The following is a 24,261-nucleotide window of genomic DNA, read 5'->3' on the forward strand; positions in this document are numbered from 1 at the left end:
GTCAACCCCGAGCGAGCGAGGGATTCGGCAGATTCTGTCGGGTGCGGGGGGCGGTGGAGGATCTGGGGGCCGGGGGGGCGGGCAGATGGCGGAGACGAGGGCGCCGGGGCGGGAGGAAGGATGAAGGTTTAAACCAATAAAGAGGCGGCTAATCGCTAAGGAGCTCAGCGGGGCCCGACGGGCCGGGCCGGGAGTCACAGAAGCGAGTAACTGTATCCGGGCGCGGGGAGGGGCCGGGGCGAGATCGGGTTCCCCGATGGTTTTCCACCTCAGCCTCCCGCCGGACCCGCCGGGAGCCGGGCGTTAGAGCCGGGGAGAGCGGAGGCGGAAGGCGGCAGCCGGCGGGCCAGGGCGGATCTGGCCACGGGAGAGCGAGCCCCCCACGGGCGCTGCGGTCGGAGGACCCCGATGAGGGTCCCCGGTTGAGGCGACCGGAACCGGACGGTGCGACCGGGGCGGGGAGGGTCCCGCCCCGGTCCTCCCCGCCCCGGCCATGCCGACCAACGGGCTCCGCCGGACGCCCAGGTTCCAGCTGGGGCTGATCAACGCGGAGCACCGCTACCTGACGGCGGAGAACTTCGGCTTCAAAGTCAACGCCTCGGCCCCCAGCCTGAAGCGCAAGCAGCTCTGGACCCTGGAGCAGGACGAGGCCCCGGGCCCGGCGGCGGCCGTCTTCCTCCGGAGCCACCTGGGCCGCTACCTGGGGGCGTCGGCGGACGGGCGGGTGTCCTGCGAGGCGGACAGGCCCGGCCCGGACCAGCGTTTCCTGGTGGCCGCCCAGCCCGACGGCCGCTGGGCCCTGCGCTCCGAGCCCCACGGCCGCTTCTTCGGCGGCTCGGAGGACCGGCTGTCCTGCTTCGCCCCGGCCGTCACGGCGGCCGAGCTCTGGACCGTCCACCTGGCCGCCCACCCTCAGGCCCACCTGCTGAGCGTCAGCCGCCGGCGCTACGTCCGGCTGGGCCCCCTGGGCGACGAGGTGACCGCCGACGGGGACGCCCCCTGGGGCGTCGGGGCCCTGCTGACCCTGGTCTTCCGGGACCCCCAGTACTGCCTCAGGACCTGCGACGGCCGCTACCTGAGGCAGGACGGGAGGCTGGTCCGGGAGGCCGAGCCCCGGGCCCGCTACACCCTGGAGCTCCGGGCCGGCCGGCTGGCCTTCAAGGACGGCGGCGGACGCTACCTCACGCCCACCGGGCCCGCCGGCGCCCTGAAGGCCGGCCGCGGAGCCAGGCCGGGCAAGGACCGGCTCTTCGTGCTCGAGGACAGCCCCCCCCAGGTGGTGTTCGTGGCCTCCAATCGCCGATACGTCTCCATCCGCCAAGGTGGGTCCTCGTTCCCTCGTTCCGTTTACCCAGCGCTTCCCGTGTGCGGAACGCCGGACCGGGCGCCTGGAGGCTTCAGTCGGGCAACAGATAGAGACCGTCCCCGCCCGGCCGCGGGCTCACGGTCTAAACCGGGGAGACGGACGGCGGAAGAAGACGACGTCCCGGCCGCGGAAAACGGGCCGCCCGGGGGGGGAGGGCCCGGGCCCGGGAGGCGGGAGGCCGCTTGTCTGCCGGGTGACCTCGGGCGCGTCGCTCTGCTTCTCCGGGCCTCGGCTACCTCATCTGGAAAAACGGGGACGGAGGCCGGGAGCCCCACGTGGGACACCCGATCGGCTTGGATCCACCCTGGGCTTAGTACCGTGCCCGGCGCACAGGTGACCAACGCCCCGGTCACCACGATCATCGCTGTAATCGTTATCGTCATTATTCTAATCCACCGGCTTCCCGGTCGACCTAGGGCGAGTCATCTCTCCCCTCTGGGCCTCAGTTTCTTTACCTGTCAGATGGGGATTCGATATCTGATTTCCCTCCCGCTTTTCGGGACGGGGGCCGCGTCCCACCTGATGATGACGACGGCGGTGTCTGTTGAGCGCGCGCGCGACCGTGTGTCAGGCACCGTTCTAAGCGCTGGGGGAGATCGAAGCTAATCAGGTAGGACCCGGTCCCCGTCCCACGTAGGGCTCCCAGTCGTCGCCTCCCTTCCCGGCGGGGGTCACCGAGGCCCAGAGGAGCGAGGTGCCGACAAGTGGCGGAGCCGGGATGAAGAGCCCAGGTCCCCCGACTCCCGGGCCCGGGACTCCACGGCCGGTCCCCGTCCCCCCTCCTCCTCAGCCGGCGAGGCCCGGGTGGGACGCGACGATCGGGCATCTGTCCCGCTGCTCGGTGCTGCCGGGCCTGGCCCCGAGCCATCCTCCCAGGATGTTCTGCGTTTTGCCGGGGGGTCGGCATGGAAACGGGCCCCGGCCGGGGGTGACGGGGGCCGCCGCTTGCCTCAGAAGGAGGCGCGGGACGGCGGCCCGTGGCCCGCCGAGGGCATCTCCTGAGGTGCATACGCCGCGGCGCTTAGTACGGCCCCCGGCACGTAGCGAGGACTTAACAAGTACCATCGTTATTATTATTATTAGGTGTGGGGGTCTCCCTATCCCCGACAGCACCCCTTCCCCCGATCCTCCTTGCCCCGCCTTCCTCGCGCCCCGAGCCCTTGCTGGTCTTCCCCCGCCCAGCCCGATCCCACCCACCAGCCCGGCTCTGGAATCAATCCATCGATCGATTAACGGTATTTATCGAGCGCTTGCTGCGATAATAGCAATAACGGTGGTATTTGTCAAGCGCTTACTGCGTGCCAGGCACCGCGCTAGGCACCGCGGGGGATACGGACAGATCCGGGCAGACACTGTCCCCGTCCCACATGGGGCTCGCAGTCTTCATCCCCAGTTGACAGATGAGGCAACTGAGGCCCAGAGAATAATAATAATAATAATAATAACGACGGTATGTGTCAAGCGCTTACTATGTGCCAAGCACCGTTCTAAGCGCTGGGGTGGATACGAGGTAATCAAACTGTCCCGTGCGGGGCTCACGGTCTCCATCCCCGTTTTACAGATGAGGTCACGGAAGGGAAGTGACTGGCCCAAGGTCACACAGCAGACACGTGGAGGAGCCGGGACTAGAACCCACGACCTTCTGACTCCCGGGTCTGGGCTCTACCTACTAGGCCGCGCCAGGCCGTACCCCCGAGATTGGTCAGACCCCCAGCCCTCGACCCCCCCCCCCCCCCCGGGGACCCCCGGGGCGTCCACGGAGCCGGGGCAGAGCTCCCGCTGGGTCCGGCAAGCCGCTTACGGAGGGTGACGTCCTCGGTCGCGCTATAAATAGGGGCGTCTGGGCCACAGAGAGCGAGCCCGGCCGCTCAGCTCGCCCCTAATCGGGTTAACAGCCCAATTAGGAAGGATTGTTTGGCAGGGGGCGGAAGGTACCGGGGCGGGGGTGGCCCAGGGGAGCGTCGGAGGACCCGGGTTCTAATCCCGGGTCCGCCGGTTGCTTGCTGTGTGACCTTGGGTAAGTCACTTGGCTTCTCGGCGCCTCGAGTTTCCTCAACTGTTAAAAGAGGATTAAATACCTGTTCTCCCTCCTGTGAGCCCCATGCGGGACAGGGATCAGTCCCGGACTAATCGACCTGTGCCCACCCCAGCGCTTAGAACAGCGTTTGACGCATGGTAAGCTCTTAACCAAAAACCAGACAGCAGCAGGTTCTGGATTTTTTTTTTTAAATGGCATTTGTTAAGCACTTACTATGGTGCCGGACACCGTATGAAGCGCTGGGGCAGAATCAACCTAACCCGCTTAGACGCAGTCTCGATCCCCGTTTTCCAGATGAGGGAACTGAGATCCAGAGAAGTGAAGTGACTGGCCCAGGGTCTCACAGCAGACAAGTGGCAGAGCTGGGATTAGAACCCAGGTCCTTCTGACTCCCAGGCCAGTGCTCTATCCACTAAAGCTACGCTGAGCACTATGTGCCAGAGACCGTACTAAGCGCTGGGGTAGATACCAGTTAGTCTAGAGCCAGTCCCTGTCCCACATGGGGCTTCCAGTCTCAATCCCCATTTTACAGATGAGGGAACTGAGGCCAGAGAAGTGAAATGACTTGCCCAAAGTCGCCCAGCAGACAAGTGGCAGCGCCGGGATTAGAACCCGTGACCTTCCGGCTCCCAGGCCCGGGGTTCTGCCCACCAGCCCCTGCTGCTTCTCCCTCGGAGCGCTCATTTTTCAAAAACGCTCTCAAAATATTCTCTAAAGTGATTTCGCGTCTTCTTGCTTTGCAACTTATAATAATAACGGTACGTGTTAAGCGCTTACTATGTGCCGAGCACTGTTCTAAGCGCCGAGGTAGATACAAGGTGATCAGGTTGTCCCACGTGGGGCTCGCCGTCCTCATCCCCATCTTCCAGAGGAGGGAACTGAGGCCCGGAGAAGTGAAGTGACTTGGGCAAGGTCACACAGCAGACAAGGGGCGGAGTCGCGATGAGAACCCAGGTCCTCTGACTCCCAGGCCCGGGCTCTTGCCACGAGGCCATCCTGCTTCTCTTAGCAAACTAAGCAATGAAACGTTTGCTTCTCTTTTCAAAACCACGTCATCGCGCTTTGAAACCTAAGATATTTCTCAGCTCGGGTCTCTGTCCAGACTGGAGGACGGTCATGGGTTCAAATCCCGGCTCTGCCGCTTGTCAGCTGGGTGACTGTGGGCAAGTCATTTCACTTCTCCGTGCTTCAGTTACCTCATCTGGAAAACGGGGATTAAGACCGTGAGCCCCACGTGGGACGACCCGATTCCCCCGTGTCTCCCCCAGCGCTTAGGACAGTGCTCTGCACATAGTAAGCGCTTAGCAGATACCAACATTATCATTATAACATCTTGGTTTTCCGGAGAAGCGGGAAGGGCGACTGCTTTGAAAGGTTTTCTTGGCAGAATGGCTACAAAAGGTCCCATTTCTGCCGCTGAAAGGCTGTGGGTGGGGGGGGAGAAGACGGAATTAAAATACCTCCTCCTCCTCCACCGCCATCAGCGGAGAGAGGCGGCAATTTCGGAACGCTCAGCACAGTGTGCCGTGCCCGGTGGGAGCTCAACCAACACCGAGGCCCAGTGGAAAGAGCCCGGGGCTGGGAGACGGGAGGGCCGGGTTCGAATCCAGGCTTCGCCCTCCGCCCGCCGCGTGGCCCCGGGCGAGACGCAACCTCTCCGGGCCTCGGTTTCCCGCTCCGTGAAACGGGGATTAAACGCTTGTTCTCCCGTTCCCTTCGATGTGTGTTAGCACAGTCCCCGGCCCCGTCGGTCGATCGTATTCGCTGAGTGCTTACGGTGTGCAGGGCACTGTGTTAAGCGCTCGGGAGAGGACACTGGAACAATAACCCGAACCGGCGTGGCCTAGTAGAAAGCGCTCGGGCCCGGGAGTCGGAGGACCCGGGTTCTAACCCCGGCTCCCGCCACTTGACTGCTGGGGAAGCTCGGACGAGTCCCTTCGCTTCTCTGGGCCTCGGTTCCCTCATCTGTCAAAATGGGGATGAAGACCGGAGGACGACCCGATGACCTCGTATCCCTCCCAGCGCTCAGGACAGCGCTTGGCACCTAGGAAGCGCTCAACAAATACCGTTATCATTAGCGGGACCTCTCTCGCTACGGCTCCTATCCCACGGTCCAGACGATCGGGTCCGGGGAGGCCGGTCGTTCCATCCTCACCCCAACTCGCCGGCCTCCGGGAGGGTGGGGGTCGGGGAGACGGACCCCCCCCCCCACCCCCGGGAATTCCGGAGCCCGGAAACCCCCCCACGACCTCCCCACCTCCCCCACCCCCTTCCAGGCGTCAACGTCTCGGCGAATCAGGACGAGGAGCTGGACCTGGAGACCTTCCAGATGCAAATCGACCCGGAGACCAAGAAGCGTAGCTTCCGTTCCGTCGCCGGGAACTACTGGACGCTGGTCGCCCACGGGGGCATCCAGTCTACTGCCACACAACTGTGAGGGTCCCCGCCTCCTCCCGGCCGCTGGGGTCGGGCGGGGGTCATCCGGAGGGACCCCGGATTTGGGTGGGCCTGGTCTCGGTCAGACTCTGGTGCTGAGGCCGAGGAGGAGGTGGGATCGGGGGGGCTCCGGGAGATGGGGTGGGCGCCACCTCTCTCCCTGGGGGTGGGGGTCCGGCCTGAGGACCCCTCCCCCCAAACTGCAATCCCCCCCCCCCGCCCGCAGAGCTGCCAATACGATGTTCGAGATTGAGTGGAGGGGCCGGCGTGTGGCCCTCAAGGCCAGCAACGGACGCTACGTCTGCACGAAGAAGAACGGGCAGCTGGCGGCTGTCAGCGGCTCTGTGGGTGAGGCAAGCCCCCTCTGCGGCCGGGGGTGGTGGTGGCCGGGGCGAGGATTTAGGGAGGGGGGGGAAAGGAAAGGGAGGAAAGGATCTAGGGAAAGGAAAGGAAGGAAGAAGGGAGGGAAGGAGAGAGAGGAAGAAAGAAAGGAAGAAGCGAGGGAAGAAAGAGGAAGGGAAGAGGAAGGAAGGAGGGAAGGAGAAAGAGGAAGGGAAGCAAGATGAGAGGAGGAAGGGAGGGAAGGAGAAAGAGAAGAAGAGAAGGAGAAAGAGGGAAGGCAGAAGGGAGGGAGGGAAGGAGACAGGGAATGGAAAGGAAGAGGGGAAAAAAGGAGAAGAGGAAAGGAAGTAAGAAGGGAGGGAAGGAGAAAGAGAGGAATGACGGGAAGAAGGGCAGGAGGAAGGGAAGGAAAGAGAGGAGGGAGGAGGGAAGGAGTGAAGGAGAGAAAGGGGGGAGGGATAGAGAGGGAAGGAAGGAAAGAGGGGAGGAAGGAGACGCCGGGCCTGGCGGGAGAGGAGCCGCGTAGCCTCGGCTGGCGGAGAGCGGTGACCCGGTCTGCCCGGGGCCGGCGTGGAGGCCTACGTCTGGCCCTGGCCGGCCCCCCTCCCGCCCCAATCGCCTGGGCCGCGGCTGTGCCGCAGGGGAGGACGAGGAGTTCACCATGAAGGTGACCAACCGGCCGGTCCTGGTGCTGAGGGGCGGCGACGGCTTCGTCTGCCGACGCCGCGGCTCCAACCTGCTGGACGCCAACCGCTCCGTCTACGACGCCTTCCACAGCCTCTGCGCCGACGGGGCCTACCACATCCGAGGTGGGCCCGCCCCGGGACCCCGGGGCCCGGCCCCTCCGAGGGAGGGGAGCGGGGGGCGGGGGGTGAGGGAAGAGGACTGGGGGGGGGGGGACGGGACCCTGAGTGGGGGGGGAGGTAGGGTTTGGGGGGGTCACGGGTCCCTGACGTCACCCTTTCCCTCCCCCGACCCCGCCGGCGTCCCCTCTAGGCCAGGGCGGGCAGTTCTGGTACACGACCCCCGGCGGCGGCGTGTGCAGCGACGGCGAGCGGCCCGAGGATTTCTTCTTCGAGTTCCCGGAGGCGGGCCGCATGGCCATCAAGGCCAAGAACGGCAGATACCTGCGCGGGGCGCCCTCCGGATCCCTGCGGGCCGACGGGGACTCCCTGGCCCGCTCCACCCTCTGGGAGTACTGAGCGCCCGCCGCCCGACACCCCCCGAGCGCCCCGCGCGCCGGGCGCGAAGAGGGCTCCCCGTCGGAGGCTCGGCTTGCCCCGGCTCCCTGCCGGGGCCCGGCCTCGTCCCTCTCGGGGGGCTCCCCGACACCGGCGGGAGGCTTGGGGAGGGGTCCTCTCTCCGGGGGTTCTCTCTCAGCCTCCCCCCCCCGCACCACCATCGCCGTCCCAACGACCAGACTCGGGGGCGAAGGGCAAGCGGGGGGGGTCACGGCGGGGGCGAGGGGGCGGGAAGCCCAGCCCGGAGCCCACCGCCCCTCCGTTGGCCGCTCGGGCCCGGGGCAGGCCTTCGACGCCCAGCGTGTACGTGTGGGTTTGCGCGCGCGGGCACTGAGGTGAATGCTCACTCGCTGCACGCGGCCCTCACTTCCCACGCGCCGTGCTGGCGTCGCACGGGTGTCAACACACACGATGACACACGTGACTTCTCACGCGCCGTCCCCTGCACGCCGATGGACCTCAGGCACACAGTCACACGATCGCACACACTTCCGCGGACCCGTACTTCCGAGGACCTCGCTCGCGCACACGCGGAGACGAGGGCACAGATGCCCGGCACACGCGGGCAGGCCCACTCATCCCTTTCCCGCGCACACGTACTCGCCCGCCTCGTGTGCTCGTGCACCGGTCCCTCCGACCGCCCCCACACACGGTCTCCCACCCTCCCCGAGACCTCACACGGGCCCAGACGTATCCAGGGCCCACACGCCTGCCAGAGCACACCCACACGAACGCGTGGAGACGCACAGACGCTCGCGGGAGGTGCGCGGGGGCCCTTTTCCGCAGGATTCCGGGGAACGTCTGGCCCCGGGCCCGAATCCCGGCTCCACCGCCTGTCTGCCGGGTGGCCGTGGGCGAGTCGCTCGGCTTCACCGGGCCTCAGTGAGCCATCCGTAAAATGGGGACCGAGTCCTCCTCCCTCGGACTTAGAAAGAGCAGCCTCTCCCAGCAGCGGCCCCAACCGGGTCCGGGCAGGCAGCGAGGTCTACAGGGCGCTGGCCCCCTCCTTCCCTCTCCCCTTCTTTCATCCCTGTTTTTCCTCCCTCACCCCTTTCCTCCCTCCCCCTTTTCCTCCCTTCCCTCCGTTACTTTCCTCCCTCTCCCTTCTTCCTCCGTTTCTTTCCTCCCTCTCCCCTTTCCTCCCATCCCCCCGTTTCTTTCCTCCCTTCCTTCTCCTCCCATCCCTGTTTCTTTCCTCCCTCCCTCTTTCATCTCTCCATTCTTCCTTTCCTCCCTCCCTCTCCCCACAATCTCCCCGTTGACCCCCAAGGCAGAGCCCCGTCCCCCAAACCCAGCCCGGGGACGGGGGGCGTCCACCGGGCCGTTCTGCCCTCCCCCCCAGCCCCGTCCACACGACCCCCGACCTTCTGACCCCTTGTCCCTCCCCACCCCCCTCTGACCCCCCTCTCGGAGGGGACTCAGCTCTCCCCACCTCCCACCCCAGAAAAAGAGTCTCCGACCTAATAATAAACCACTGTCATATCTGTTGAGCACTTACTCTGCGCTAAGCGCCGGGGTGGTTACAAAAGAACCACGTCGGACACCGTCCCTACCCCACATAGGACTCCCGACCTAACTTAATTCACGACCTAAGAGGGCGGGAGAACAATGATTTCGTCCCCATTTTATAGAAGCGGACACTGAGGCACGGAAAAATAATGACTGCATTTGGTAAGCGCTTACTATGTTCCAGACAACTGTACCGAGCGCCGGGGTGGATACAAGCCAATCGGCTCACAGTCTCCATCCCCCCCCCGTCCAGATGAGGGAACCGAGGCAGAGAGAAGCAAAGCGACTCGCCCAAGGTGACGCGGCAACTGGAGCTGGATTAGAACCCGGGTCCTTCCGACTCCCTGGCCCCGGGTTCCACCCGCTAGGCCGCACTGCTTAGGGTCCGCCGGTCGCTTCAGCCCGCCGGCCGCTTTAGTCGCGGTACCCCATCGGCCGCCGTTCCCGCCCGCCGGCGCTTAGTACAGTGCTTGGCACATTAGTGAGCGCGTAACAAATATCCTCGTTATCATTATTAGCTGCCGAGTGGCTATGGGGGCTGAAGATGCAGAACAGGGAGACAAGATACTCGCCCCCGCCTTGCAGGAACAAGCTAGTGGATGCCCCCCCGGTCCTCCTCCCCATCGCCCCGATTCCGCCCCTGACTATCATCAGGACGCCCCCAGGTCGGGGGAAGGGGGTCCACTCCGGTTCGGGGAGAGACGACACGGATCTCTGGAGAACGTGGTGATCTCTCCTCTTCTGCCGTCTCACCCCGTCGCCCCGGACCGCCATCCTCCCCCTCTTCAGAGTCCTCTGAAAATCATATTATCTCCCCCGCCCCGGGTCGCCTATGAGTTCGAATCCTGACCCCTTTCCGCTTGCACCCGTAGAGCGCTCGGCGGGCAGCGAGTGCTCAATAAATCACAATCGATTGATCTGGATCTTCGTATTCGACTGCTTCTCCCGCTTGTGATTCATTTTGGGATCCGTTTCCTCCTCTAGATCGCAAGCTCCTTGAGGGCAGGGATCTCGTCTGCTTCGTTGTAGTCGAGCGCTTAGCAGAGTGCTCCGCACCCGGTCCTGGCTCAGTGAACAACAATAGCAGTAAATAACAAACAAGAGAGCGGTGGGTTGATGACGAACGGGGGGAGGCCGGGAGCTCTGGAGGCCGGATGGAAGCAGCGCGGCCCAGTGGAAAGGTCCTGGGTTCGAATCCCGGCCCCGCCACCGGCCGGCTGTGTGACCTCCGGTGACTCGCTTCGCTTCTCCGGGCCTCGGTGACCTCGTCTGCCAAATGGGCGTTAGAGCAGAGGGCCCCGGGTGGACCAGGGACCGTGTCCAACCTGATCACGTTGTAACCACCCCCCCCCCCCCCCCCGGCGCCTAGTACGGCGTCGGTACCCAGTAGGCTTTTATCCAATACCGTCGAAAAAGGAATAAAACCCCCCAAACTGCAATTCCGGGGATGGATCCTCCGGGTGCCACATAATACGAACAATAATTATCATCATCATCTCCCGCCATCGCCCAAGCGGGTGGAGAGATCTGGGGAGAGGAGGAGAGAGTCGAAGTTCGAACGAGTTCACCAGAAAGATTCTTTCTGGTGCCTGATTTAGAGAGAGTTTAGAGGCAGCGATTTAGCACGGGGAAAAATCCCACTCTGCTTGTTTATTTTTTTTCTCACCCCCCTTCTGAAACTGACGGTTTAAAAAATAGGCAGAATCCAGCTCCCAGAAGCCTCTGGGGGGACGGAGTCGCAGCAGCACCCAATGTGGGAAGGTGTTGGGGGAGACGCCCCCCTAAAAAAGTGAGTCACGGCGCCGGAGGGTGGTGGTCTCTCCCTCGACAGGCCCTTCCCGCAGCCCGGGGAACAAAGACGGCCCCCCTCAACCAGCTCACGTAGTACAAGACAAGGGAACGTGACTGTTTATCGCTGTCGCCCACTCCCAAGCGCTCAGTCCAGTGCTCGGCACGCGGTAAGCGCTCAATAAATACCGCCGAATGACTGACAGGACGTCCGGCACGGGGCGGAGGCCCGCCTCGGGTCCTGCCAGACCCGGCCTCCGCCGGGGACGGGCGGCCCAGAGACCGGCCAAAGAAGCGCTCGCTCCATCCCTGGAGGCCTCCCCTGAGGTGGGAGATATTAAAAAGGCATAAACGCAGCGGGAGCCCCCTCCCGCGGCCCCCGGATTATCCTCGGACGACCCCGGGCCGGACGGGGCGAGGGTTTCGTGAGGCGCCGCTGGCGCTTCTCCTGAGGAAACCCCGTCCTGGCACCTCGGGATCCTCCCGAGGAAACCCTCCCGGAAGGGACCGGCACCGGCGGGAAGGCACGGGGTGACGTCCAGGATGCCCCCGGCGGCCCGGCGGGCGAAGGCGGCGTGGCCGCTGGCCGGACCGGTCTGCGGAGGACGGGGAAGAGAGGCCCACGGAGCCCAGTTGCCGGTTTCGGCCCCGGGGCGGGGACCGGCAAGCAGCAGGTTTATCCTGCTAAGGGAGGAGCAGCGTGGCCTGGCGGGTGGAGCCCGGGCCTGGGAGTCAAAGGTCGTGGGTTCTAATCCCGGCTCCGCCGCCTGCCAGCTGCGTGACTTTGGGCAAGTCGCTTCGCGTCTCTGGGCCTCGGTGACCTCATCTGGAAGATGGAGACCGTGACCCCCCACGAGGGACAACCTGATTACCCCAGCGCTTAGATCAAGGTCACCCAGCCGACGTGGATTAGAACCCATGTCCTCCTGAGTCCCAGGCCCAGCGACTATTAACCGTGCAGCATCCCGGCTCTGCCTCTCGTCCGCTGTGTGACCCCGGGCGGGTCACTTCCCTGGGCCTCGGTGACCTGCTCCGGAAAAGGGGGAGAGCGTGAGCCCCTCGTGGGACACGGACCGTGCCCAGCCCGATTTGCTTGGATCTACCGCAGCGCTCAGGACGGTGCCTGGCGCGGAGTAAGCGCTGAACGAATACCACAGTCATCGTCACCGGTGGCCGCGTGGACCAAAGAGGACCATCGCTCTTTCTCAGAGGGCCCGGGGGCCAGCGGGCCCCGCCAACCGGCCGCCGTGGCGAGTCGGGTCTCGGCGGTCAGAGCAGAATGAGGCTGGGGTCGCGCAGCTGCCCGTAGAGCCGCAGGAGTCTCTCGGCCGCGGCGCCGGCGTCGTCCTCCCGCCCCGGGTGGTCGCGCAGGGTCCGCACTTCTTTCAGCAGCATCTGCGTCCCGGGGCGGGCGGGGAGACCGAGGGGGGCGTGAGGAAGCGGGGAGGACCGAAACGGGACGCGGCGGGCGGTGCGCGGCGTGAGGAAGCGGGGAAAAACAGAAGCCGAAAGTCAGAGAGACCAATCTCTCGGGGGTGGTCTTTTCACCTTGGGCCCGGAGAAGTGAAGCGACTGGCCCAAGGTCACACAGCAGGTAAGGGGCGGAGCCGGGATTAGACCCCATGACCTTCTGACTCCTGGGCCCTGGCCACCAGGCCGGGCTGTTTCTCCAAACTGCTTCTCTAGACCGTCCGCTCGTCGTGGGCGAGGAACGCATCCGTTACATCGTTCTATTCCACTCCCCCGAGCGCTTAGAACAGCGCTCCGCACACAGGAAGCGCTCAGCCGATATGACCGGGGGTAGCCCGGGCCGGCAGCGGGCTTCTCCGGGTAGCGTTCGAGCCGCTACTTGGGGTGGGGAGGAGCGTGCGGTAGCGTATCCGCGCGCGGGGAGTTTGGGGGCTCCGGGGGCGGTGCCGTTGGGAGGGGAGGCTCGGGGGTCTCGGGGGAGGGCGTCGGGGGGGGGCGGTCCCGGCGCTCACCTCGTGGTTGCTGTGGATCTGGCGCAGAGGGTGCAGGCGGAGGGGAGGCGGGCCGGGGCCCCGGCCCGCTCCGTCCATCACCGAGGCCTGGGCCGGGGAGGGGCCGGACAGTGGGGGGGTTGAGGAGGAGAGTCGGGAAGCGGGGGGGGGGGGGTGGAGCCCCCCGGAGCTCGGCCGGCTGACCGAGGGCCCCCGGCTTCCCCTCGCATCCCTTCTCCCTCTTCTCCTCCCCTCCCTAATTCCTTCCCCCCGTCCCACTCCCTCTCCTTTTCCTTCTCCCCTCCCATTCCTTCCCCTCTCCTTCTTCCCCCTCCTCCCCTCCCTTCCCATTCCCTCCTCCCCTCCCTCTCTTCCCCTCCCCCGGCTCCTCCTCCCGTCCCCTCTTCCCCTCTCGCGTCCCGGCGGGGGGAGGACGACGACGACCGTCCGTACCCGGAAGCGCTGGACGACGGCGTGGTGGAGGCGGCAGAGGTTGGCGAGGGTGGAGCTCTCCATCCGGATCTCCACGGCGGCGACGGGGCCCTCCGGGCACAGCTCCGTCACCGCCACCTGTCACGGCCGGGGAGGCGCCCGTCAAGCGCCCGGGGGTTAGGGCCCGGGCGGCGGAAAGACCTGGGTTCAGGTCCCGGCTCCGCCACCGATCCGCTGTGTGACCCTGGGCAGGTCACTTCACTTCTCTGGGCCTCAGCGATCTCATTTGGAAAAGGGGGACGACGACCGGGAGGCCCACAGGGGACGGGGACCGTCTCCGAACCGACTCGCCTGTCCCCACCCCGGCGCTCAGTACAGTGCCTGGCACGTAGTGAGGGCTTAACGGATATCACAGTTATCATCACTGGAATCCGCCAAGTGCTCGGTCCAGCGCCCCGCGCCCGGCCCGAGCGTCGGCTCCCCGAGGGCCGGGATCGTGCCGACCGCCTCCCCCGCCCCCCGGAGCAGCCGCCGGATCGCTCCCCTTGTCGTCCCCGCGGCCGGACGCCCCCTCCCCGGCCGGTCCGGCTCTCGGCCGGACCGTTCCCTTGCCTCTCGGACGAGGAGGTGGACGTCGTTCCCGTCGGGGGCCGCCGCCCGCACCGCGGACACGGCCCGGGTCCTCACCGCGTCCGCCGCGCCGTTCTCCGCCAGCAGCCACCTGAGGGTGCCGCAGCACAGGGGGGCTTCTGTGGGGGGAGGGGGGGCCCGGGCCCGCAGAGAGAGAGGGAAACCGAGTCACGCCACGGCGGGCCGCGCCCGCCGCCTTCGGCCCCCGAGGCGGTCCCCTCCGACGGCCCGGTCCGGCTCTCCCGGCGGAGGGGACCGCCGGACCTTCGGGGCTGGGCAAGTTCAGTCGTATTTATTGAGCGCTTACTGCGTGCAGAGCACTGGACTCACAAGAGCCCCCGGGGGGAGGGGAAGCTTTGCGGAAACCGTCTCCCCTCCCGCCCGCCGCCCCTCCCCGCCGCCCGGCGCGCGGGAGCAGAGGCAGCAGGTTTATTGCAGCGTTGGACTCTCCCAAGCGCCCGGTCCAGCGCTCTGCACACAGTGAGCGCTCAATTAAGACGGCTGAGTGACCGACTGGAAGGCAGCGTGGCCTAGTGGCTACAGCCCGGGAGTCGGGGGTTCTAACCCCAACCAGGCCACTGTGTGACCTTGGGCAAGTCACTTCTCCGGGCCTCAGTTCCCTCATTAGGAAAACGGAGATTAAGAGCGTGAGCCTCACGGGGGACAGGGACTGTTTTTTGGCTTCTCACGGTATCTGTTAAGCGCTCACTATGTGCCAGGCAGTGGTCCGAGCGCTGGGGTGGATCCAAGCTAGTCGGGTTGGACACGGTCCCTGTCCGCCGTGGGGGCTCCCGGTCTCCAGCCCCATTTTCCAGACGAGGGAACTGAGGCCCAGAGAAGTGCAGTGACTCGCCCACAGTCACACAGCTGACGAGAGGCGGGGGCGGGAGGAGAAGCCGGGCGACCGACCCGACCGGCTTGTATCCCGGGCCCCGCCCCGGGGCTCAGTACAGCGCCCGGCACCTAATGACGCATATCGCCGGTGGTTTAGGAAGGGGTGACCCCCGCGTCCCGGCCGGGGAGGGGGAGCGGGCGTTACCGACCGGGGCAGCGGTCCCGCAGGGCGTCCCTCAGCAGCCGGGAGGACACCTTGAGGGTGGCCACGGAGGGCGGCGCGGAGCGGGCCACGAGGGGCTCGGCCCGCGCCCCGCCCAGGAAGGCGTCCACGGGGTCGGGGGCCGGGCCGGGGGCCGGGGCCGGGGCCGGGCCGGGGAAGCGGAGGCACTGCAGAATGTCCACCGAGTGTCGGCCGAGCGGCAGGCAGACGCCCTCCCGGCCGGGCGCGGGGTCGGCGGGGCCCGGCCCGGCCCCGAGGCCGTAGAAGAGGGAGCAGGAGACGGTGACGGGCAGGGCGGGCGGCCGGCCGGGGTCCGGGGCCAGGGGCAGCGTGACTTCCCTGCGCCCGCCGGGCGCCAGCGGGCCCAGGGGGACGGAGTAGGTGGCGGGGCCGGGGGGTCCCCCGTCCAGGGGGCGGGCCGCGGGGACCAGCCGGACGCAGAGGGTCCAGCCGCGGTCCAGGCCGAAGGCGCCGGCGTTGTGCAGGACGCAGACGGCGGCGAGGGCCCCCGGGGGCGTCCAGGCGGCGCGGATGGTGCAGCCGATGGGCCGGGGGTCCCGGGGCCCGCCCAGGAGGGCGCAGCTCACGTTCAGGGCCTCGTTCAGCCCCGCCAGGGCCCGGTTCCTCTGCTCCTCCGCCTTCTTCAGGGAACGCTCTCTGAGGGGACGGGGACGGGGAGGGCGCTCAAGTTCCCAAGGCAAGCAAGCGGCGGAGCCCAAATGAGAACCCCGGCCCCCCCGGCCCCCCCGGCCCCCCCGGCCCCCGGCCCGCTGCTAAAGCCCCCAAACCGCAACACCCGCTCACCCTCTCACACCCCCGGGGGCCTGCTCACCGGGGAACGGCCTTCTCTTCTCGCTTTCTCTCTTTCCTTTTCTCGTTCTCTTTTGCCTTCTTTCCTTTTTTTCTCTCTCATTCCTTTCGCCCTCCTTTTGTTTTTTCTTTCCCTTGCCTTTTCTTTTTGCTTTCTTTTTCTCTTTCCTTTCCCCCTTCTTTTGCTTTTTCTTTCCCTTGTTTTTTCCCTTTCCTTTTTTCTTTCTTCTCCTCTTTCCCCTTCTTTTGCTTTTTCTTTCCCTTTTATCTTTCTCTCTTTCTTTTTCCTTCCCCCTTCTTTTTTCTCTTTCCCTTTCTTTTTCTCTTTCCTTTTCTTTCCTTCTCTTGCTTTTTCTCTTTCCTTCTTTTCCTTTTTCTCTTTCCTTCTTCCTTCCTCTTGCTTTTCCTCTTTCCTTTTTTTATTTCCTTCTCTTCTCTTTCCCTCTCTTTCTTCCTTCCTCTTTCTCTCACCCCAGCAGTCAGTAGAGTGCCCGGCACCGAGTAAGCGCTTAAATACCGTAACTGTGTTCCAGACGAGGGAACTGAGGCCCAGAGAAGTGACTTGCCCGGGGTCGCCCAGCAGAGGAGTGGCGGAGCCGGGATGAGAACCCAGGTCCTTCTGAAGCCCGGGCCCGGGCTCTACCCGCTAGGCTGCAGGTCCCAGAGGTCGGGGGGAGGGGTGGGCCGGGAAGGCAAAGACTACGGTTTTTCTGACGGGGGGTGGGGGGGCATTCATTTCCGCCGGGCCACCTACCTCTCGGAGACGTTGCCGATGCCGGAAAGCAGGTCCCTGATCCTCTGTCCCGACCGGGCCACCGTCCCCCTCGCGGGCCGAGTCTCCTCGGGCCCCCCGGACTCCCCCGGACCCAAACGGCAGATCATCAGCCGGCCCTCGACCGACAACGCCAACAGTTCGACTTCGCCTGGAGGACGGAGGGAAGGGGCGCCGTCGGCGACGATGACAATAATCACGGTACTTGTTAAGCGTTTACCGTTCTAAGCGCCGGGGAAGATACCAAGGAATCAGGTCAGACCCAGTCCCGGTCTCAGGCGGGGCTCATACTCTTAATCCCCATTTTACAGAAGGGGCAACTGAGGCCCAGAGAGGTTAAGGGCCTTGCCCAAAGTCACACAGCTTGCATTGCTATTATTACCGTTATTAGATACAGTTGGGTTGGACCCAATCCCTGCCCCACATGGGGTTCCCAGTCTTCATCCCCATATTACAGATGAGGGAACTGAGGCCCAGAGAAGGGAAGCGACTTGCCCACCCGCAGACGAGTGGCGGAGTTAGGATCAGAACCCAGATCCCAGACTCCCAGGCCCGGGCTCCACCCATTGGGCCACGCTGCTTCCGTTCTATCGTCCTCCCCCAGGCGCTTAGTCTAGCGCTCCGCACACGGTAAGAGCTCAATAAATACCACAGACTGACCGCATGAGGACGACGACGGTATCTGGTAAGCGCTTACTCTGCGCCAAGCACCGTTCTAAGCGCCGGGATAGACATGAGGTCATCGGGTCGGGCTCACGGCCTCCATCCCCATTTTCCGGATGAGGGAACTGAAGCCCAGAGAAGTTCGAGGACCCGCCCAAAGTCACCCGGCCGCTCGAATGAGCCGGGACCTTTCCCTCCCGCTTCCCCACCGCCCCGGCCATCTCCCAACGGTATTCAGGCCCCCGGCCCAGCCCCGGCCCGCCTCCTACCTTCCGGCGCCCCGGCGGACACGGCCAGGGTCACCGCGCCGCAGATCCTCAAGCCGGCGGGCGCCAGGACGGGAGGCAGGCCGGCCGGGGGGTCCCCGACCTCGCCGGGCCCCGGGGGGCGGCCTCCGGCCCCGGCCGCCAGGTCCACGGCCGCCAGGTCGGAGCGCGTGCCCACGTAGAGGCGGCTCCCGGCCCCGCAGGCGGCGCAGAGGACGGGGCCCGGCAGCCGGTAGTCCCGCAGCTCCGGGACTCCGGCCTCCCCGGCCCTGAGGGCCGTCACCCGGCCGCCGTGTCCGACGGCCACCACGCAGTCCAGCCCGGGCCCCCCGGGGCCGGCGGTCCTCAGGGCGCCGACGAAGGCCACCGGCTCCTCCAGGCGGTGCAGGAGGCGGACGGGGTCCCCGGGGGCGGGCGGGGCGGGCAGGGCCACGCGGCACAGCCGGCCGTCGGGGAGCCCGCACAGGACGGCGGCGGCGGCCCCGCTCCCGCCGGACAGGAGGCCCCACAGGGCCTCGGTCGGCCGCGGGCCCCCCGCCCCGCCCGGCGGGGAGACGCAGCACAGGACGGGGAGAGAACGCGGGGCGGGGGGCTTCCGGGGGTCGCCGCCGGCCGCCGGGAAGACCACCCGGCCCGCCGGGGTCGGGGGCCGGGGGCCGGGGGCCGGCAGGGGCAGCTCGAACAGGCTCAGGGTCCACGTGGCCGGGCCCGGGGCCAGGGTGACGAGGCCGCCGCCGTCGGCGGCCAGGACGGCGAAGGCGCACAGGGCGGGGTCGGCCAGTACGCGGGCCTCGGGGCCGACCGCCGCCACGCCCGCCGCCGCCTCCTCCTCGCCGTCGTCGCGGCCTTCTCCTCCGCCGGCACCGGCCGCCCACCTGCGGGACAGCGGGGGGAGGCCGTCGGGGGAGGCCCCGGGAGCCCCCCCGTCCCCGCCGGCAGAGAGGGGTTCAATTCCACCCTATTTATTGAGCGCTTCCTGGGTGCGGAGCCTCGTACTAAGCGCTCGGAGAGGCCGAACCGGCAACGGGGCTCACGGTCCACGTCCCCCACACCCACTAGAGTCAGCCGAAATCTCACACACCCACCCGCCCACTAGAGTCAGCCAAGAGTGGGTGGAAAACACCCACCCACGCCCCCAGAAGAAAAGGAATGGCCAAGGCCAGAAGGTGGGAGGATCTAGTCCCGGCTCCGCCACTCGTCTGTGTGACCTCGAGAAAGCCGCTTCCCTTCCCCGGGGCCTCGGTGACCTCCTCTGGAAAATGGGGACGAGGACCGGGATCCCCACCCCCGTGGGGCCGGAACCGGGTCCGACCCGATGAGTTCGGATCCACCCCGGCGCCTGGCACAGCGCCCGGCACGTCGGCAGCGCGCGCGCGCGCGTCGGGTGCCGTAAGATGAAATGAACGGTCGATACCCTCGCCTTTCCGCCGGTCGGCCGGAGCGGGGAAGGTGAACGGGCCCGAGTTTCGGAATCTCGAGGGAGGGTCGCTCCGGACCTCGCCACCGCCCGGGGCTCGGACGCCCCCGAACTCTCCCGAGACCCCCGCCGGGGTTCTCACCTGGTTGGCCGGTCCAGGGGGAGACGGAAAATACCGTTCCGGGCACACAGGACGTACAGTTCCCTCTGAAGGGCCAGGAGTTCCAGGTGCCAGACTTGGTCGGGAAACCTGTACACGGCCTGGGATGTGGAAAGGGAAGAACACTCCGGTGAGGCGCCCGGTCCGTCGGCGGCGTTTATCGAGCGCTTACTCGGTGCGGACCGCCGGACTGAGCGTGGTGGCCCGGTGGCAGTGGGCCCGGGCGTCGGAAGCCCTGGGTTCTAATCCCGGCTCCACCGGCGCGTGACCTCGGGCGGGTCGCGTCGCTCCTCCCTGCTTCGCTTTCGTCATCCGTCCAAACGGGGATTAGATCCTGCTCCCTCCTCGCTTAGTCTGCCGTTTGACCTCGGGCAGGTCGCTCTGTTTCTCCGAGCCTCGGTTCCCCCCTCTGGAAAACGGGGGACCGAGGGCGCGAGCCCCGCGCGGGACGGGGACCGGGTCCGACCCGACTCTCTCGTCTCCACCCCGGCGCTCAGCAGGCGCCTGGCACGTGGCGAGCGCCGAACAGATGCCGGAATGATTAATCCGGACCACTGGATTCCCGGAGGGAACGGGCCGGCCCCCGTTACTCACCTGGAGCCGCTTCCCCTCCCGGTCGTAGACGTAGACGAACTCGGTCCCGCCGGCGAGGTAGACGTCCGTCTCGTGGCACAGCACCCGCGCCCGCCCCGCCGCCGGGCCCCCGACCGGGCGGCCGAAGTCGGCCAGGTAGCGGACCCTCCGCCCGTCGTCCTCTGCCATCCTGGGGTCTCGGGGGCACCTGGAGGGGGCACAGAAGGGAACGGGGGGCAGGGCGATGGGGCTCCGCGCCGATACCTGCCTTCGTTCGGCCTTCGCCCGAGCCACCTGCTTCTCCCGCCCTCCCTGCGCGACACGTTGCCGATGGGGGAGCGGGGAGGGGGTGGGGAAGACGGGTGTGCGGGGGGGGGGGGGGGGGAATCCTCCTGTTAAGACGGGTTGGGGGAGAGGGAGGCCGCAGGGGGCTGCGAGGGAGAGGTCGGGGGGCGGGCGGCCTGGCGGGCGGGAGGCAGGGGGGAGGGAGGGGAAGGGGTGACCGGAGGGGACAGAGGGTGACGAGAGGGGAGGGGGGGTTGAGGGGAGGGGGGACAGGAGGGGAGGGGACGGGGAGGGGACGGTAGGAAGGGACGGAAGGGGTGAGGGGACGGCAGGAGGGGACAGAGGAGAGGTGGTGGGTGATGGGAGGGGACTGAGGCCGGCAGGAGGGGACAGAGGGTGACGAGAGGGGAGGGGGGGTTGAGGGGAGGGGGGACAGGAGGGGAGGGAGGGGACGAGGGGTGAGCAGGAGGGGACGGAAGAGAGATGAGGGGATGGCAGGAGGGGACAGAGGGGGTGAGGGGAGGGCAGGAGGGGGCAGAGGAGAGGTGGTGGGGTGATGGGGGGGGACAGAGGATGGCAGGAGGGGACAGAGGGGGTGACGGGAGGGCAGGAGGGGACAGAAGAGATGGGAGGGGTGATGGGAGGGGACGGAAGAGGGATGAGGGGACGGCAGGAGGGGACAGAGGGGGGGAGGGGAGGGCAGGAGGGGACAGAGGACAGGTGGCGGGGTGATGGGAGGGGACACAGGGGATGATGGGAGAGGACGGAGGAGAGGGGGTGAGCAGGAGGGGACGGCGGGAGGGGACAGGACAGGTGAGGGGACTCGTTCCACGGCATTTATTGAGCGCTTATTGCACGCAGAGCACCGGACTAGGTGCTCGGGAGAGGGCGAGAGCGTGAGCCCGTCCCTGGCCGCAGCGGGCTCACGGTCTAGGGGGACAAGAGGTGAGGGGGTGAGGGGCAGGGGGACGAGGGGGCGACAGCAAAGGTGACGGGGGGGGGGGGAGGGGAGGGGAGGGCGGGAAGGGAGGCCCAAGGGGAGGCGGGCGGGAGCAGGAAGGGTGACGGGGTGAGGCGATGGCGGGAGGGGAGGCTGAGGGGGGGACGGGGGGGGGGGGTCGCCCGTTACCTGAGGGGGGGGGCTTGAGGGTCGCCGTTTCCCGCCCGAAGGCGAGTCGCCCCCGAGGCCGGCGGAGGCTGCACGTGCGCCCGCCGTCGGCAGGGGGCGGAGCTCCGGCCCGGGGCGCGGGTGACGTCGCGGGAGGGGAGGGGGGGGGGCCGCGCCGGCGGGTGACGTCACGAGGGGGCGGAGCCGTCGACGTCACGGGGAGGGGGCGTGGCCAGGGCCCCCGGAAGCCCTCGACACCAGAGAAGAAGAAGAATGTCGGTCTTTTCAATAATGTCGGGAGTTGTTAAGCGCCAACTCTGGGCCGAGCCCCGTTCTAAGCGCCGGGGTAGACACAGGGGAAATCGGGTCGTCCCCCGTGGGGCTCCCGGTCTTCATCCCCATCTTCCAGACGAGGGAACTGAGGCCCAGAGAAGCGAAGCGACTCGCCCACGGTCGCCCGGCGGCAGAGCTGGGATTCGAACTCAGGGCCCCTGGCTCCCAGGCCCGTGCTCCGTCCACTGCGCCACGCTGCTTCTCCTTCGTTAAGCGCTTACCCTGGGCAGCGCGCTGTTCCGAGCGCCGGGGGAGATACCCGCGGCTCGGCGGACGGAGCGGGGGCTTGGGAGTCAGAGGCCATGAGTTCGAATCCCAGCTCCGCCGCTTGTCAGCTTGGGTGGACCGTGGGCGAGTCCCTTCGCTTCTCTGGGCCTCAGTTCCCTCGTCTGGAAGATGGGGATGAAGCCCGGGAGCCTCACGTGGGCCATGCCCCTGTATCCCCCCCCGGCGCTTCTCCCCCGATCAGACCGTAAGCCCGTCCGACGGCGGGGACCGTCTCTATCTGTTGCCGACTTGTTCATCCCAAGCGCTTAGTACGGTGCTCTGCACATAGTAAGCGCTCGATAAATACTATTGAACGAACGGTGCTCGGCCCATAGTAAGCGCTTAACAGATCGCAACGTTATAACTATACGGGGTCACCGGGTCGTCCCGCGTGGGGCTCGCAATCCCCGTTTTCCAGATGAGGGAACCGAGGCCCAGACAAGTGACTCGCCCGCGGTCACACGGCTGACGAGTGGCGGAGCCGGGATCGTCTTCCCAACTCCGTCCTCCTCGCCCGAGCGCTCGGCCCAGTGCTCTGCACAGGGTCGGCGCCGCTTGCGGTCCCTCCACCCTGCGGGCCGGTTACGGGCGGGGAGGGCGTCCACCGACTCGGCCGCACCGTCCCCTCCCAGGCGCTCGGCACAGCCCCCCGCACGTAGTAAGCGCCCCCTAAATACCGTTCCTTCCTTCGATCGTATTTAGTGAGCGCTCACTATGTGCGGAGCGCCGGGCCGAGCGCTGGGAACGGACAGTTCGGCCACAGAACTGTACCTACTCGTTCAGCGGCTGAGTGGGTACGGTTCGTTAACGATCCCCCGCCTCGGTCCACGGAGCTCCCCTCCAGCCTCTCACCTTTGCGGCTCTCTCGCGGGCGAGGGGCAGGTGTTGAAGGCGACGCCGGGGGAGGAGAAACTGAGGCGGAAGAGGGGAGTGATGATTGGGGTGTTTATTAAGCACCTACTAGGTGCCAAGCGCTGGGGGAGATACAAGTCATTCGGGTCGGACGCAGTCCCCGCCCCTCACGGGGCCCCGAGTCCAGGTGGGAGAAAGAACCGGTATTTGTTAAGCGCTTACCCTGTGCCGGATACCGTGCCGAGCGCTGGCGTGGATAGAAGCTAACAGGTCAGGCGGAGCGGCCCGTGGGGCCCCCGGTCCGAGCGGGCAGGAGGACGGCTGCCGAAGGCCCGTCTCCCGGAAGAGCGAGCCGAGGCCCAGGGCAGTGAAGTGACTCGCCCGGGGTCACCCGCCGGATGAGCGGCCGAGTCGGGATCGGAACCCAGGCCCGGGCTCTTTCAAGCTCCCCTCTAGACGCGTGGGCGGGGAAGGTGTCCGTAATACCGTCGCGTCGTCCTTTCGCCGAGCGCAACAGATACGGCGGGCCGCCGTCCCTCTTGGAAAAGACCCAGGAAACCGGGCCAACGGCCAGGACGGCCTCCCCAAGTCGACGCGTCCGATGCCGGGCCGGTCCGCGGCGACTGAGGGAACGGACGGAAAGCGCTCGGAGGAGAGGTGCCCACGGGGCAGCTCGTCGGCCGGGAACGAGAGCCCGTTTGATCGTGTAAACGTTTGTCGCCGGGGTTCGTCGCAAGCTGAGGCTCCGGCTGCTAGAGCGGGCCCCGGCCGGGATCAAGATTATAATCGTTAAGGCGTCTGCCAAGCGCTTGCCACGTGCCGGGCACTGTACTAAACGCCGGGGTGGAGACGAGCGGGTAGGGTCGTGCGTAGCCCCCGTCCCCCGCGGGCCGACTGCTCCTCCCCTCCCGCCCCAGAGGGTCACCACCCCCGGTGCCTTCCGAAAGACGTCGCCCGCCCTCGGCCCCCTCCGTCCCCGCGGATCCTATTCTGGGTATCTGTCCGTGTGGCGCTTTCCCGTTTTCACCCTCCCGATGCGGTCCAGACCTCAGGAGCCGCCGGCGGTCGAAAGAACGGAGGGGTTGTGGGGTGTGCTCGTTTCAGGTGCTTTTTTTATTAGGTTCCTTGCGGGGCGGCAATTCCGAGGCGGACGGTCCCAATCTACGACGCGGGGCTCGGACTCGGGAGCGGAGAGGCACGGTCGGGGAGAGCTGGACTCGGCGGCCGGGGGGCGGCCTTGCCCTCGGGTCCCAGCGAGCCGGTCGGGGGGGGGGGGGCGCGGCCCGTCGCCCGAGCCCCCCGGGTCGATGTCGGGGGGCGGCTGAGAGGGGTCGCCCCTTTCCCCGAGTCCTAGGTGTCTTTGGATAATGGCAAAGTGCATTTCTGAACGAAGGGGCAAGTGCTGACCCTAACCCAGCGCCCGCCCCCGAGGACACCCCCCTTCTCTCCCTTCCGCCGACGCCGCCGGGAGGGGAGAGGAGGAAAGGGGGCCTCGGGCGGACTCCCGCCCCCCGGCTGTGCATCAGAGGCGGGCCCGGAGGCTTCCGGGAATCTCTCCGCCCTCCCCCCCGAGACCCTCGGGGCGGGGGACGTTCACCCCCGCGGGGGGGGGGGGGGGGGGGGGCGCGCCCCCGGATCGGGGGGTCCGCGCGGCTGAAGAATGAGGCCGGGGGGTGGTTGGTGGCTCCGGGGATGGAGGGGTTCGGGCCAGACCGGGCGCAGCTGGGACACCGAGCTGAGAGACAGAGCCGCCCGTGGTTCCATCGGCGGGTGGATCTGGGGTACCGGCTGGGTTCGGCTTCGGGGTGACGGAGGACGAGGGAGGCGACCCGGGACCGCTTCCTCCCGCCGGCCCCGGCCCGGCGGTCCGCCGGCCCCCTCACCGTGCCCCGGTGAGCCGGGCACCCCTCCCTCGCGTCCCGGCGGCCCCGGGCCGAAAACGGGGCGAGGGGGCG

General features: G+C 67.0%; 2 protein-coding genes across 3 annotated transcripts; one reads left to right on the forward strand and one right to left on the reverse strand.

The window, feature by feature from the left end:
- The first annotated feature begins 493 nt into the window (after positions 1 to 493).
- On the forward strand, positions 494 to 8,490 carry FSCN2 (fascin actin-bundling protein 2, retinal). 2 transcript variants are annotated; one of them, XM_029056990.1, is made up of 5 exons: positions 494 to 1,322; positions 5,681 to 5,837; positions 6,067 to 6,188; positions 6,824 to 6,991; positions 7,179 to 8,490. In XM_029056990.1, the coding sequence occupies exons 1-5, from the start codon at positions 494 to 496 to the stop codon at positions 7,382 to 7,384; spliced, it is 1,482 nt and encodes a 493-aa protein (XP_028912823.1). In that variant the 3' UTR covers positions 7,385 to 8,490. The 2 variants fall into 2 exon arrangements, with proteins under 2 accessions (XP_028912823.1, XP_028912822.1); XM_029056989.1 differs by having other exon boundaries at positions 6,067 to 6,184; positions 6,724 to 6,991.
- A 3,410-nt stretch (positions 8,491 to 11,900) lies between these two features.
- FAAP100 (FA core complex associated protein 100) lies at positions 11,901 to 20,968 on the reverse strand. The gene is made up of 10 exons (XM_029056744.2): positions 20,876 to 20,968; positions 19,483 to 19,669; positions 18,871 to 18,989; positions 17,315 to 18,186; positions 16,365 to 16,533; positions 14,787 to 15,457; positions 13,726 to 13,862; positions 13,135 to 13,251; positions 12,703 to 12,789; positions 11,901 to 12,115 (listed from the first exon to the last, which is right to left on the reverse strand). Exons 2-10 carry the CDS (start codon positions 19,648 to 19,650, stop codon positions 11,990 to 11,992), a joined length of 2,466 nt encoding a protein of 821 aa, XP_028912577.1. The 5' UTR covers positions 19,651 to 19,669; positions 20,876 to 20,968; the 3' UTR covers positions 11,901 to 11,989.
- Between the last annotated feature and the right edge of the window lie 3,293 nt (positions 20,969 to 24,261).

This window comes from Ornithorhynchus anatinus, unplaced genomic scaffold (genome assembly GCF_004115215.2).
Source record: "Ornithorhynchus anatinus isolate Pmale09 unplaced genomic scaffold, mOrnAna1.pri.v4 scaffold_264_arrow_ctg1, whole genome shotgun sequence".
Lineage (NCBI taxonomy): Eukaryota > Metazoa > Chordata > Mammalia > Monotremata > Ornithorhynchidae > Ornithorhynchus > Ornithorhynchus anatinus.

Coding starts and splice junctions, on each gene's coding strand:
- FSCN2 (XM_029056989.1), top strand. CDS start 494: ATGCCGACCAACGGGCTCCGCCGGACGCCCAGGTTCCAGCTGGGGCTG. Junction 1,323..5,680: donor ATACGTCTCCATCCGCCAAG/GTGGGTCCTCGT, acceptor ACCCCCTTCCAG/GCGTCAACGTCTCGGCGAAT. Junction 6,185..6,723: donor TGGCGGCTGTCAGCGGCTCT/GTGGGTGAGGCA, acceptor CGGCTGGCGGAG/AGCGGTGACCCGGTCTGCCC.
- FAAP100 (XM_029056744.2), bottom strand. CDS start 19,650: ATGGCAGAGGACGACGGGCGGAGGGTCCGCTACCTGGCCGACTTCGGC. Junction 18,187..18,870: donor CCCCTGGACCGGCCAACCAG/GTGAGAACCCCG, acceptor GCTGTCCCGCAG/GTGGGCGGCCGGTGCCGGCG. Junction 15,458..16,364: donor ATCGGCAACGTCTCCGAGAG/GTAGGTGGCCCG, acceptor CCGTCCCCTCAG/AGAGCGTTCCCTGAAGAAGG.